Genomic DNA, 16120 nt, shown 5'->3' with positions numbered 1-16120 from the left:
GAATATAACAATTTGGATTTAGCTAGTCAAAATGTATAGTATTTGAATAATGTAAGATTATTTTAAAGTGTAAAATAAAGTCAGAAGTAGCAAAACTATGGAAATTCTCAGTCATTTGGGTCATGGTTGTCTCAAAGGTACTTTTTCAAGAGTCAAATGGAGTTTCTGGTTTTTCTTTGAAGACGTTTCGCTTCTCATCCAAGAAGCTTCTTCAAAGAAAAAACAAAGTCCAGTTGACTCTTGAAAAAACACCTTTGGGAGAATCTTAAACGGAGATACTCCTGTGAATCTGAGAAAATAAATCATGTCCAGGATTATTATCAGTGTCAGAGGTGCTTCCAATTACAGTGTAATAGAAATAACATGTATTGCTTATGCAATTAACTGTCTCCTTTAGTTTATAATAAACATGCAATACATTTTATTACAAAATGGTAATCACATAAGCTTTCTTCAAAGTTGTGCCAGAGAAAATGCAAGTATCATTGCCAATGTCTGTTAGAAGGGTTTTATGCTCTGTTAAAGTGTGCCCTGTTTAAATCTGAAATTTAGTACTGCTTCCCATGGTATAATTCCTCCATATTCTAACCTCCCAGCGAAACTGTGTGAAACTTCATTGTGCTTAAAATATATCTACACAGGAGAAATATATGCGTTGAGATTTCTTCAATGTTCTTGAAATCAAGGAACAAGGAAAGTGATAGTTCATGGTGCTGAAATAATCTGTTCATGTGTATAAATCTTCTATCAATTGTGTCTCGTTCAGTATCAAATACAGAGATCCAAGATACTGATCAAATCTAGAAAAACAGACCTATCTCTACCCATCCACACAATTCAGGCCCCAGGGGATATCTCTTTTCTTTCAAACATGTTCTAGCTATCTGGGGGATAACTGCAACCCTGGTTAATTTTCATTCCAAGAAATGGTACATTTCCCCACTATTTAGTATTTTATTTTTTTAAGTGCTTTGCCACTTACCTGCTTTTTGTTCCATCTCCTTGAAAGGCTTTAAGACACCTTCTAATTGCCTGACGAGTTCAGCTCTCAAGTAATCTTCTGCCACCAACGCAGACAATTCCTCGCACACAGCCTGAGCCGCATTTATGTGTAACATTTCTTGGTCTATTTTGCCTTTTATTTCCTGAGCCGTTTCCAGTTGCTGCTTGACAGAATCAGGGTCTGCGCTTATAGCCAGGTTCTGGCTGAACTTATTCTCCAGCGTGCTAAGTTTCTCAGAGAGGCTTTTCAGACAGTTCTGGTACTCTGTGCTTTTGACAATGACTTGTTCAATTCGACCACAGCGGTCGCTCAGCTGTTCTGTTAAACCATCCCATTTCTGTGCCACTGCTGTCAGCTGCTGCTTCACTCTTTCATGAGTAGGTGGGTGCTCTCCTGGCCTCTGCAGGATTCCCTGACCTGCTTCAGACAGCTGTTCATACTGGGGTTTCCGGGTATCAAACTCTTTGAGGAGAATCTGAGGAGGCAGAACATGTTAGAAGTTAATTCTGGGCAAGTACAAGGAAGAACCACCATCACTCTAGTTTGTACTTGAGTTTGCGCCATTTTTCATATAAATGGAAGCTGTTCTGCCAAAGCCATATTTATATATGCAGAATCATTATTTAGACTTTTCTCAGAAAGGCTGTTCCTGTTTAACAGGTTATCTCCTCTCTATAAAAAATAGCAAAAATCCAGTTGGCTGCATATGGTCTTTTATTTGTCAGTAAAAAGGCTTAATGATAATAAATACTGACTTCAATTGTAGTATAGTTACCTTTGATTAAGTCACAATCAACCCTATCTAACAGGTCAACTATCTCTAACTTTAGTTCCATACTCTTAATATAACTCTTTTAATCTATCTTGGCTAATGCCATTATATATAATTTAATGTGGGTGGGTGGGGAGATATATATATATATGTTTTCTGAGGTTTTCGTGGGTGTTTGTATGTAGGTCTTTGGTTATTCGGGTTTTCTCCCACGTAAAATTGGAAGTGTCTTGGCAACATTTCGACGAAGTCTCATTCATCATCTTCAGGCTTCAGCTTCGTGCTTCTGGGAGCAATGTATGCTCCAGCTGTTTCTTCCTTTTAACTGCTAGTGGGGGTTTGAACTGATTGGGTGGGAGCTTGGCTGTGCTCTGATTGGATGGGGGGGGTGTCCTGTTTGGGTGGGGGCTTGGTTGTGCTCAGATTAGTTTTAGTAATCTGATTAGATTAGTAATTATCTAATCTGATTAGATTAGTCTGACTAATCTGAGCACAATCAAGCACCCACTCAAACAGGACACACCCCAGCCAATCAGAGCACAAACCCCCCCCACCCAATCAGAGCACAGCCAAGCTCCCACCCAATCAGTTCAAACCCTCACTAGCAGTTAAAAGGAAGAAACAGCTGCGATCACACATTGCTCCCAGAAGCACGAAGCTGAAGCCTGAAGATGACGAATGAGACTTCGTCGAAACGTCGCCAAGACACTTCCAATTTTACACGGGAGAAAACCCGAACAACCAAAGACCTATATACAAACACCCGTGAAAACCTCAGAAAACAAATATATATATATATATATATATATATATATATATATATATATATATATATATATAGAGAGAGAGAGAGAGAGAGAGAGAGAGAGAGAGAGAGAGAGAGAGAGAGAGAGAGAGAGAGAGAGAGATGGAGTTCAGTAAACCTTTGAAGACAGTTTGAAAATATTTAATACTGCCAATAGAAGAGAATATATGTAGCTCCGAGTTGAACTGTGGAATCATTTGTGCAAGATCTTCTGAGCTTCGTTACTTGCTTGCAGACATTTCATTACTCAACTAGGTAACATCATCAGTGCTAGTGAATGTGGGGTTTACTTCACATTTATATATACTAGCTTGCCTTGCAGGATTGGGAGGGTAGTGTTTTTTCCTTTGGTAGTTACTTGATTAGAAAATATTGTTTTCTGTATGATTATCTGGTGTTAATGCCTGTTTCATTGACTGCTGAAGATAATGTGTTCTGTTTATTCTGTTTTTGTTTATTTTTCTTTTTTATTATTATAACAATATATCTGAATTTTAGCACACACTTTGAACGGTATGTACATGTAGTTTATTTTTCTGTGTCTATTGATGTCTGATTTGTCTGAATGTCAAGCTTTCAGGAATTCCTTGGCTTTTTTGGATTTAGCTTGATCTAGGATTCTCACAGTATCTCTGATTTTTTTTACTGAAATTTTTTTAGCAAACTTATTGTTAGTTTTTTATATTCATTAGGAAATATGTAGCTTGCAAGAGGAAAAAGTATACTACACTAGAGTTATTAATAAATCAAAATTTTACTTTGGTTATATTTTGAACAGAAAAAAAATCCCCACAAGCTCCATTACAAAAACAGAGTAAAATATTTACCTGGACTTGCTGCTTCTGTGTGTTTAGCATATTTGGATCAATTGATAGTGGTCCAAGCACGCTGATCATTAATTCTTTTTCAACCAGCCATTGGCTTAACTGAGCCTCAGTTGCCTGAAACTGGGTCAGGTAATTTGACGATTCCTCCATTTTTTTCTGTCTATCAGCTGCCACCTGGCTGAGTTGACTCCATTTGGAATCTATGACAAAAAAAAAAACATTGAATTTTAAAATTACATCTTAGAAAATGCTTTTCTTCACTAATGGAGACTGGACAGCAAACCTCTTAAGCCAGTAATAATATACTGGCAGAAAACCATACCAGAAGAGGAAAAGGTATATTTTGGAAGAGGGTAAATGGATGCTTACAAGCTGTCTGTAATATGATAGGTCATCCATTTATGACTGTATGACTGTAACTTTGTTGCTTGTATCCTTACAATTTATATTGATATTGTTTCCTGATTGCTTATTTGTACCCTATGACTATCATTAAGTATTGTACCTTATGATTCTTGATGAACGTATCTTTTCTTTTATGTACACTGAGAGCATATGCACCAAGACAAATTCCTTGTGTGTCAAAAAATTCCATTCCATTCCATTCCATTCCATTCCATTCCATTCCATTCCATCCCATCTGCTGAAGAGCCAGTGCTGTCCGAAAATGTCTCCGTGGTCATGTGGCCGGCATGACTAAACACCAAAGGTGCATGGAACGCTGTTACCTTCCCACCAAAGGTGGTCCCTATTTTTCTACTTGCATTTTTTTAATGTGCTTTCAAACATAGCTTGGCAGAAGCTGGGACAAGTAACGGGAGCTCACCCCGTTACGTGGCACTAGGGATTCGAACCGCTGAACTGCCAACCTTTCGATCAACAAGCTCAGTGTCTTAGCCACTGAGCCACCACGTCCCACATGAGTATCCCAGACCAAACCAAATCCAAAAATGCTAGGGAATTCCTGGAAGGTTGCCACATCAGTCATCAACAGGCACACAGATGTTTATACAGCATTCCAAAGAGACAATAAAAAAGAGAAAAAAGGAAACAAAACCCCCAAAATAGATCCTAATCAGCAATCAACACCAAGATAAGCAGGGATTAACATCAAATAAGCAATCAAGCAGGAAACAATATCCTAATCAAGGAACTACCACCTCAGACAATTATGTAATAAAGAACAGCCTAATTAAGGAACTACCAAGGAAAAAACGGGACACGGTGGCTCAGGGGCTAGGACGTTGAGCTTGTCGATCAAAAGGTTGGCTCAGCGGTTTGAATCCCTAGTGCTGCCATGTAATGGGGTGAGCTCCCGTTACTTGTCCCAGCTTCTGCCAACCTAGCAGTTTCCAAAGCATGTAAAAATGCAAGTAGAAAAAAATAGGGACCACCTTTGGTGGGAAGGTAACAGCGTTCCGTGCGCCTTTGGCGTTGAGTCATGCCGGCCACATGACCACGGAGACGTCTTTGGACAGCGCTGGCTCTTCGGCTTTGAAATGGAGATGAGCACCGCCCCCTAGAGTCGGCAACGACTAGCACGTATGTGCGAGGGGAACCTTTACCTTTACCAAGGAGAAAACAACACTTCCACTAACACTAAAAGGGCAAGATACTGTATATAAACAGAGAGCAAACCCCACCCTTTTTCTAGCACTGAAAATATGACATAGACAGGTAATAAAATTTCTGGAAGCAAAAAACCAAGCTCACAGAGCACCAACCATTGAACAGTTCAACCCTGAGCTACAAATAGTCTCTACTATTATAACAAATAACAAGTTGTTTTTTCACTTATCAGTATACAGTATACTTTTCACCAAACAGAAGCTAAAATAAACCACCTCGACTTACAGCAGTTCATTTAGTGACCGTTCAAAGTTACAACGGCACTGAAAAAAGTAACATGACCATTTTTCACACTTATGACCATTGCAGCATCCTCATGATCACATGATTTACATTCAGATGCTTGACAACTGACTCACATTTATGACAGTTGCAGTGTCCCGGAGTCACACAATCCCCTTTTGTGACCTTCTGACAAGCAAAGTCAATGGGGAAGTCAGATTCTCTTTACAACCAGTTACTAATTTAACAACTGCAGTGATTCACTTAACAAATGCAGCAAGGAAAGTGGTAAAATGGGGCAAAACTCACTTAACTATTTTTCACTTAGCAACATAAATGTTGGGCTCACTTGTGGTCATAAATTGAGGACTGCCTGTATCTGTAACCATGTTCCTCCTTTTGTTAGAAAAGGATTGGGATTTGTGTTGTAACGCTTAAGTATCACTTGGATATGTCTTGAGGACACAACTGAGTTTTGCTGAAATCTGAGTGAGTCGAGAAAACTTTTAATACTTTACACAAAAGAAGAGGGAGCTAATTCTCCATGTGAATTAGCTTTCCATGTCTGTCATGAAGCAGCTTTTCTCCTTTTAGCATTATTAACAAAAGATATTTTTAGAAAATAGGGCATAACATATTTTTCCTGAACTTAAAACGAAGGCCAATTGTGTATGTAATCTCTGTCTATTTATATACTGCTGTAATGTAATTGTTCTTTTAGGGCAGTGGTTCCCAACCAGTGTGCCGCGGCACTAAGGGGTGCCGTGAGATCTTTTGAGGGTGCCGGGAACTTTTGAGCTACGGAGATTTTAAATATCTATTTCCTTATAAGGGTGCCGGGAACTTTTGAAAGGCTTTCCAAGGGTGCCTCAAACAAGAAAAGGTTGTGCCTCAAACAAGAAAAGGTTGTGCCTCAAACAAGAAAAGGTTGGGAACCACTGTTTTAGGGTGATCTGCTTATTTGCCTATGCCCTTTCCTTAACTTCTTTCACAATTTTTTATATTATTGTTACATATTTATAGCTTCCTGTCCTGCAGGTTTGTATGGCAATGCTCACCACAATCAATGATGCATAAGTTAAAAACCATTTTTTGAAATACAATTATTCCAGGAGAGGTGGGAATGGGAGAATTGTTATGCATAATTTTTTTGTCCAAACATGGTCAGATTCTCAATATCTGGCAAAAATGTCTAAGAGGGATGTTTTAGAAAAATAGCCAAATGACACAAAACACGGAAAATGTATTACAGAACAAAAAACAGCATGAAGAAACATAAAAAGGCTGTTTTCCATACTAACTCTACAGTGCCGATACCTTGGTCTTGATTAAGCTGAAATAGCAGCAGAGTGGGCATAGCTGATTAACCTTCTAATATTTTCATCTTGAATAAGTTGGAGAGTTTACACTCAAAAATACATTGAATTATAGTATATTCTGAACTGCTATAGAAAACTTCAACCTACACAAGAGTAAGTAGTATAACACATACAGCTGTATAAATCTACAGATAGATGCTACAGATAGTAATATGCAAGCAGGTAACGACTGCTGAATTTAAATATATTAGCATATTAACTTTCAGATCTATCCAATGCCTACAGGAAGCAAAAAGTTAATACCTATTTTCTCTAACATTTGTTTCCATTTTGGCACCTCAGAAGAATCAGGGTTTTTTTCCAGCAACTCTGTGACTCTGTCCTTCAGCTCTTGCACTTTACTCTCATTCTGCTTCAATTCTGTTTCAAACAGCTACAACAAACAAAATGAACAAAAACACAAGCAATTGTGTAAAGCTTAAAAGTAGATAAAATCAAGATTTTGGCTTCAACGGTGACCAGGCGATCTCTTGATCTGTTTACACAAATTTAATAATACTCCAGGCTATTAAAAGTGAAATTCTTATTGTACTACAGATATAACTTACTTATTGTTAAATATGTTTTGGGATTTGTAAGACTGCTAAATCACCAAGCAGTAACTCCACTGACGTGCTTAGCAGATGTCCACAATGAATCTGTGCAAAAATGTATGGCAGAATGGTCTTCTATATTATTAACCTGATGTTTCCATAAATCTAAAAATTCACTTTACACATTAATTATTCTCCATAGATACGTTTTGAAGATGGAAGTTACCTTATGCTGATCAACTTTTTCTTTAACTGTTTCACTGTCAAGAACAGTTGTTTCCCATTTGGCTGCAACTGTGTCCATTTTCTGTAACCATCCCATCATTGAACTTGTCTCTTCTTGAATGTTTTGCATATTTAAAAGCATCGATTCCAATTCTGATCTTTTGTCCTTCAGTGTTGCTCCCAAGTCACTGTAACTCTGATTCACAGTTGACATGCTGTTTTGAATCGTGGTCAGTTCTGTGAGAAAGGGGGTCCGACATGTGTTTATCTTGAATACTACATTACATAATATTTTATCTGAAGACACAAGTACAGCAAAAAGTTTAAATTCCTATTTATAGACAAACAAACAGAGATTTTTGCTTCTTTCTTTGATAGCTAAGTATGGATAAATTAATAAATATTAAAAGAAAATTATTTAGGAAAAAAATATTTTCCAAGCTGCAAACTGTTACTGTATGAAGTCAAAATTGTACAGGTATCTTGTTTTAGGATACTTGTTTTAAGAGTCTGTTTGTCAATTTCATGACAAAGGTATTTATGCTGATTTGTACCGTTTGATAGATTTATACCGTTATCACCTTCCTAACATATTTCAGTTTGATTTAGCCAAGGAAGATTATGAGTGCCCAAACTGGATTGGATCATCTTTGTTTCTTCAAACCCCCCTCCTTATCCCCACAGTTAAAACAAATCCTCACGGATGAGACAAATTTGGAATTCTGGATCTTGCCCTGATTCTTAAAAAATGTTAACTGTTAAGAAAATTATGGGATTTCAAGAAATCCACTAAAGGCCCAAGTTACAACTACGATAACATTCTAGTATAAATCTAGTTGAAATACAATTAAGTGGTGCTTACCTTTGTTTGTCATGAAATCCTGATTACTAGTAGCTGTTCCATCTCCGTTCAGTATTGCCCCAGGTACATCTTAAAAAAATGAAAAACCAAGATCCAGAGTTCATAATTAGTTAAGTAATTCTAAAATCCTTTTTCATCAGATATAAGGACTAGACTAGTTTTAACATGGAAATGGAAATGATCACATTCATTTTTTTTAAATTACCTTAATTAAAGATAATACATATTTGATTGGGAATATGTTACCAGTAGAACAGAACCCTCCATTTTGCTCTATCCCATTTTTCCCATTAGGAACAATGGTCAGAAATCATGGGGAGAAAAACCTTACTTTCCTTCACTAGCCCTCCTTAAGTAATCTTTAACTTTTATAATAAATCACATCATAACTGATTCTGAGGCTATGTGTGGTTTATCTCGCAGCTGTGAAAGTTGTCTTTGGAAGGATGCATGTCATTATTTAAACAAACTGTACTCAACCTTTGGAAACTGGTCTCTGCTGTTTTAAGAATTTTATCATGAGTAAGGAATTGTCCTACCAAGAGATTCCTTGCACTGATGTAGGATCTTCTGTTTCACCTAAATCAGGGGTGTCAAACTCACGGCCTGGATGCATTCACACGCTGGTAACCCCCACCCCCAGTTTAGCAAAGGGAAAAAAGTTGCGATATGTCACGTGACAACGTGTCATGGCAAGTTTGACACCCCTGGTCTAAATAGTTTCCCAAGTCATGCTGTCCTTCATGTGGCTTTCACTAAAGAGATATTTACCAGCAGATGCAGGAGAAGCCAGCCCATGCAATCCTAATAAATAGGCTGGTTTCCAACGGTAGGGAGACAAATTGTTCTGCCCTCTCACTGTTACTATATTATACAGGGAACTCTTCCATTAACAACAACAAAAAACCCTGTCCTGTTCTTCATATTTAGAATCTAAAGATTTATAAAAACAGTCCAATATTCCTACAATAGATTGTTATGTCCCTAATATTTAACTATATATTTTATTTTATTTAAATCTTCTAGGAGTGTGCAGTAGATTATTATCCACACTGTACAAATATTTTTTCTATTGAAAAAGTTTTACAATTTTTTTTTTCAACAATTATTCCCCCCATCTCCCTCCGCCCTCTCCCCTCCGCCCTACCCTCGACCCCTCCCCCCACCCATCCCCCAAGACTTCCCAGAGCAAAATACAGGGTATTACATCTAACAATCATAAGCTAAAATACAACAATAAACCATCACCCATAACTTCTCCTCTCCCCTTTGCAACCAACTCCCCTTTCCCATTTAAACAAATACACTAATACAATACAATTCCTACAATCACTCATAAGCTATTTGATACTTTTTAGTCTGATATTTGTTTTGAATATAATCAATCCAACTTCTCTATTCCAATATATATCTTTCTTGTGAATAGTCTTTCAAATATGCTGAAATTTTTGCCATTTCTGCTAAGTTCGATACTTTAAGTGTCCATTCTTCAATTGTAGGCAAATCTTCTTTCTTGCAATATTGCGCAACCAATAGTCTCACTGCTATTAAATTTAAAATCAGTTTAGTCTCTATTACTGTACAATCCGTAATTATACCCAATAAAAATAACTGTGGTGTAAACGTTATCTTCTTTTTCAAGATATTCTGCATAATCCACCAAATTTTTATCCAAAATGCTTTGATTTTTTTACAAGTCCACCATAACACACTGTACAAATATTGAAGTGAGACTTGCTTAAATTCAGTGCCTGAAAAGGGCTTTGAGCCCTCTATCTATATCTTACTGCTACCAGTAGAACCATACCAATCCAGACAACATCTTAGTTAAGGGGATATCTTTACACAAACAGGATACAATTATTCATTATAAAATCAGTCCTCCAACAGAAAAGACTAATGTCCAAAACTTGTGTGTGAAATCATCCTCTGCATATTATGCAAAAAGGCAAGGCTTGTTTGCATCTAATATTTGCTGTTTGAAAGCGGATAGCAAATGCTTTGCTCTTTCGGAATACAGTGGTACAATTCAGCAAATAAATAAAAGGTTGATCCTGCACTTGTTTGTTCTGGGCCATCTGTTCTAATTTCTGAAACAATGAGAAATGCTCTCAATGACTAGGATGAAAAATTGCAATTATGACTTAACAAGCATAACTCTATAACTGTGCAAAGGGATCCTAAACATTGTTTGAGATCATTTTAGGGCAAATGGACATGTGACGTAGGAGGCAACCCAAACTTTAATTTTAGCACAATCATCACTTTATTGTCCGATTAGTAAATTTCTAAATCACAAAACTGATTTTAGAAATGCTGACTTTGAGCTGGGCCATAGCCAACTCCATGATGCATTAAAATATCAATTATTTATGACAGAAAATAAAAGCTCTTATTAGTATCTATGGCTTTTCTTTATAAGCAAGATTGCAAAAAATGATTATTTAATGGAGCAGAATTAATTGGAGCCTTGGAAAAGGCATAGTTATTCACTTCTCACTAGCAGCTGGGAAGTGAGCATTAGTCTAATGGCAGCTGGAACATAAGGAGACAAAATAAGTCAATTAAGTAAGCGAGATACTCTCATAACACAGTAAGACCTTCCTATATTTCACCCTGTGGCAGAATTCTCACTTACATATCAGCCACTAAGGTTCTACTTTTCAAAGTAAATCTAATACAGAAGTGAGCAGCCTTCTAAGCAGATTTTTGCTATTAAAATAGCATTTCTTTTCCCTATTAATATGAATCAGCAGATCCACGTGGTCTCTATTCTAACCTTGTTTGAATGGCATCTTTAAACCTGCTTTTCTCCATCACGCCTTGGACTAAAATCAATGGTGGGCTGCTTATGGGAATGTTTTACGTTAAAGCCATGAGTTTATTTTACTCTTGCTAGAAGTGTTCTGTATTATTCCAAATTGTTTAGTGCTCAGAGTCATTATGGAGTCAGGAAATCTTACAAATTTTATAGCCTGATAACTAGACTGCTACTGTTACCAATGGTGAATAATATAGATTTCTAGTTTTTTTCCCCTTTCATTTACAAAAGGCTGCCTTAGGAATTGACTATATATTTTTAAAGTGCTGTAATTTAGAGATATTAGATTCAACTCTTTTCCTTCTCCTCAGGAAAGATTTTCACAGGACACTCAGATGCACAGTTTTTCAGCTTAAACTCTCCTCTGATAATACTTAAAGCCAGTAATATCATGGAACAAAATGTACAGACTGTGGAATGCTTTGGGCTGAGTTCCCCAAGAGTACTTTAGAGTAAGAAAAGGCTCATATTAGCACCTTGACCAACTCTTTAAAGCAGGGTTGTCAAACACAGTGTCATACACTGGCCATATGCACACCCTGTTTAGCAAAGGGGGTGAAAAGTCCCAATACATCATGTGACACTGCCATAACTTTGTGAGTTTGATACTCCTGCTTTAAAGCATTCTTTAATCCTTTGGCAGTTGCAGAGAACAACTGCATGTCTGAAGTGCTGACTAACATTAATGGGGATGCAAATTGCCATATTATATCCTTGAATCGTTCTCACACTCTGGACTGTGTATTATAGGAAGATGAGACATTTAATTAATTTACAGTTCGTAACATGCTACAATATGGGTATTTTGATTGGCATACAACAAAGTAAACAAATCAAAACAGCGATTGATAAAGCCACCTCAAGATGGATGGTACCAAACAATCAGCTGGATTTAAGATCCTGGGAGAATGGAATTATTTTAATTCCCTTATTGAATATCAAGGAGGAGGACAGAACTGCAAGAAACTCTGAAGGCATCAAATTGTAAAACATGGGGCCAGTGGTGGGATGTTGTCAGCTTAATAACTGGTTTGGTGATTGCATGCTTCATATGCACTGCACGTGTGCACAGTTTTACAAATACTAACCTTCTGTGTTACCACTTGGAAGTAACACAGCTGAGGCCTGGCAATCCGTTCTGCTGCACCAATCAGCTGAGAAGATAAAGGTAAGTAAAGAGCAGGGGCGGGTGGGTGGCCTGACCTGATCATCGAAGAGAACCAGTTCTCTCCCAGTTGATCATCGGACTACTGGTTCACCCGAACCGGTAGAATCCCACCTCTGCACGGGGCCCAAAATAGAAAAAGCCTACCATCTAATCAATGTTCCTTAACCCAACCAGGAAAGAAAACTCAGCAGGCTTAGTCCAGTAACCCAAAGACATCACCTAATGTGCATTCACCTCTGGATAAAAATCCCGTATGATCTTGAAACACAATGCCCAGTTGCTACAATGCAGAACGAATAGGAATGGTGGGCCTCTTCATGACATGGGCTAGGATATGTTGTACCCTGAAGCAAAGTAGCCCCATTCATGAACAATGACAATTTTTCCCTTACTCAAATCAAGGTGTGCGGTACTCAAGCTCCATCAATATATTCTGGCAGTGAGGCAGAAAAAGGTTACCCTTACAGAATAGTACATCAAGTAATTAAGATATACTACATTCAATATCAGATACCTAAGGTAGCAGCCTATCTACCTAATGCTAGCACCAATTCAGTGTATTTTAAGCTATCATAGCTGTTCTGATCACTACACGGTAGATGCATTAGCCCAACCATGTGAGATTGTCACTTCTGTAAACTGCATCCTAGTCTCTCTTTTGAGCACTCCGACCTAAAGACCCTGTGAGAGCATCACATGATGAAGTAGGCCTGTTGTTATTGAGTTGGTGGGTAAACTGTGTCATAGTCTCCAGTAACAAGAAAAAAATGTTTTCCACAATAATTATGAATGAAGAGATTGTGAAGATAAACCTCGGAGTGGGTTTTTTGCCTTTAAACAACATCCTTCTATCCTATTTCACCAATTATGGAAAAGAACTCTGAGTTTTCTGTCACCAAGACAAGCCAAGTTTGCTGAGCTGTGACATCACAATATTGTTCTGAGGCTTACTTATTTGCATGCGATCTTACAACATGAATTATGAAAGGGCAAACTTTTCACTGAAATATTGCAATACAATATTCAACAATTTGTCTTCCCTGCTTCCTTCCATGAATAGCATGCTTCTGATCTGCTGTTAATTTCTCCACAGGAGCTAAATGAAATTTGGAACAAAACAAACTGCACAGAAGCAGCAAGACAAAATAATTCAGAGGGGTGTAACACAGCAGAATGGCCCCAATGGAATCAGAAAAAGGACAACGTTTTGCTATTCAAGTAGGAAAGAAAGTTCAAGTACTTATAAGAAAGAGTGTGTGACGGGAACGGTATCTCATCTTGCTTGAAACCATACAATGGTAATTGGGAATTACCATTGGGAAGATACCCGTGGGTGTCTAAGAGTAGCAATAGATAGGAAGCTGATGGAGGCCATAATCTGCCATTCCTTCAAACTGTCTACTGACAATTTGCTTCAGTCAGCACCATGTTATGCCCCAATAAATGGTAACAGTGAAAGAACTAGATTTTGTTTGGGGGGGAAATTGTACAATATTCTGATGTGACCCAAGGGGAGGGGGGAAAGTTCTATTATGTAGTATGAATGGATAGAAAGAAATAAAACAAGAGAGTAAATTTATTGACCCATCTGAATACCCAACAACTGAGAATATTATTTCTGATGAGTATCTGTTTAGAAAAAAAAATCCCTTTGCTTTAAATATGTGGTTTAAACTTGTCTATTTACACACACCTATGGAGAAAGAATATACTGAAAAGCATGATCGATATGATTGTTTCTGGTAAAAGATACAGTGCAATGATCAATTCTTGACATGAAATAAGTCATTATTTGGTAGGGCTATGAAAAAAATAATGACACGGATGGAAAGGTATAAGAGAAACAAGAGTAAAAGTAAAATGACTGCCAAAAGAGAAAATAGGAATCCTGAATGAAAAAGTGTCAGAAAACAGACAATCCTCCCAACAGATGGAATGCAAAATGAACCTAAGGAAAGACAATACGGAAGCTCTTTTGGAACAAAGTGGTCAGAATTATAGTATAAAGTATGTACTGTGGTAAGCAGGCAAAACCACTTCATCAATGGAGAACTTGAATGATTTGCACCAAATATTAGGCTACATTATGCAATAAAGAATATGGACATGAAAATGAATCAGTGGTATATTAAATCATTTTCTTAATCCATTCTGTGCATCAGCATTATTAAATATTAAGTAAGAATTAAACGCGTCATTTTCAGGATTACCAAAATGATTGCTTATTTCCCCCCCACCCCCAAATAAATATAGCGATGATTTGGGGAGTATTTCTTAAAACAATGTATTTTATTAATCATTTTATACATCATTTCAAATGTATCAAACATTCAGAATTATGCTTATTCAGCCAACATACCTGACTTTACTCCCCATGACTTTGCAGTGGAAGTCACAGCAACAATTAGGTTACACAAAGCATTTCCTCTGCTATTCATTTTCTTAAGATCAGGTGCCTTTGCATTCCATTCATCTTCCAAATCCTAAGGAATGAACAAACTATTATTTTCAATAGTAACTACAATTATCATTTGGAGAGAACATATTTACACTCTAAAGCAGGGGTGTCAAACTCAATTTCATTGAGGGCCGCATCAGGGTTGTGTTTGACCTCAGGGGCTGGGGTGGGCGTGGCCAGCTTGACATCACTATGTCAGGGGTGTCTGTGGTGGCCCGAGCGCTCTGCCAGTGAAAAGGGGCTCCCAAGCTCTGTTTTCAGCTGTGACAGCCTCCTGCCGCCCTCTGCCAGAAAAAATGGAGCTCCATTTTAGCTGGCAGAGGGCAGCAGGAGGCTGTCGCAGTCTAAAATGGAGCCAGGGAGGGCTGTGCATGGCCCTCCTGAGCTCCATTTTCACTGGCAGAGGCACGGTGGGTCGGTCCTTTGCTGTTTTTAGGCAGCCCCGTGAGCCAGATCTAAGGACCCTAAGAGCTGAATTCGGCCCCTGAGCCAGGGGTGAAATTCAGCAGGTTCTGACAGATTCTGGAGAACCGATAGCAGAAATTTTGAGTAGTTTGGAGAACCGGCAAATGCCACCTCTGGCTGGCCCCAGAGAGGGGTGGGAGTGGAGATTTTGCAATATCCTTCCCACAGGAATGGGGAGGGAATGGGGATTTTGCAGTATCCTTCCCCTGCCATGCCCACACCATACTGTGCCCACCAAGCCACACCCACAGAACCGGTAGTAAAAAAATTTGAATTGAGTCCTTCGGGAGAAGGGCGGTATAAAAATCTAATAAAATAAATAAATAAATAAATAAATCACTGCCCCGAGCCTTGAGTTTGACACCCCTGCTCTAAAGGACTTACTATGACTAGACATGCTTTTCTCATATCTTGTTTTATCCACTATGATTCCTGTCGTATCATGCCTCATGTATAATCTACACTAAAGAATTAACCTTACTAATATCAGAACTCAAACTTCCTTTGAAATTCTGCAGTGTTTATTAATTACGGGAAGTTTATTAGCTACAGCAGAAGCTGGTGACTAAAGGAGAGAATGGCAGGAACATACAGGTAGTCCTCGACTTATAACAGTTCATTTAGTGACCGTTTAGTTACAATGGCACTGAAAAAAGTGACATGACCACTTTTCACACCTATGACCCTTGCAGTATGACCATCTCATGTGATTTACATTCGGATGCTTGACAATTGACTCACATGTATGATGGTTGTAGTCTCCAGGGATCACGTGATCCCCTTCTGTGACCTTCTGACAAGCAAAGTCAATGGGGAAACCAGATTTACTTAACAACCATGCTACTAATTTAACAGCTGCGGTGATTCACTCAACAAATGTGGCAAGAAAGGCCAAATGTGGCAAGAAAGGCCTCACTTAACAAATTTCTCACTTAGCAACATAAATGTTGG

At 38.1% G+C, this 16120-nt stretch overlaps 1 protein-coding gene across 19 annotated transcripts in view; it reads right to left on the bottom strand.

Annotated features, from left to right (window-relative positions):
• Positions 1 to 16120, bottom strand: part of DST (dystonin) — a 381039-nt gene that overhangs the window by 111463 nt on the left and 253456 nt on the right. For all 19 annotated transcript variants that reach the window (XM_058176703.1, XM_058176715.1, XM_058176775.1 and 16 more), the window contains 6 exons: positions 14606 to 14729; positions 8258 to 8326; positions 7397 to 7632; positions 6881 to 7010; positions 3408 to 3607; positions 983 to 1478 (listed from right to left, as the gene is read on the bottom strand). In XM_058176703.1, coding sequence (XP_058032686.1) covers positions 983 to 1478; positions 3408 to 3607; positions 6881 to 7010; positions 7397 to 7632; positions 8258 to 8326; positions 14606 to 14729 — 1255 coding nt within the window. The remainder of the gene's footprint in view (positions 1 to 982; positions 1479 to 3407; positions 3608 to 6880; positions 7011 to 7396; positions 7633 to 8257; positions 8327 to 14605; positions 14730 to 16120) is intronic.

The sequence above is a fragment of the Ahaetulla prasina genome, chromosome 1 (genome assembly GCF_028640845.1).
Source record: "Ahaetulla prasina isolate Xishuangbanna chromosome 1, ASM2864084v1, whole genome shotgun sequence".
Classification (NCBI taxonomy): Eukaryota; Metazoa; Chordata; class Lepidosauria; order Squamata; family Colubridae; genus Ahaetulla; species Ahaetulla prasina.
The sequence above is the reverse complement of the archived record's forward strand: the minus strand, read 5'-3'. Positions and strand labels throughout refer to the sequence as shown.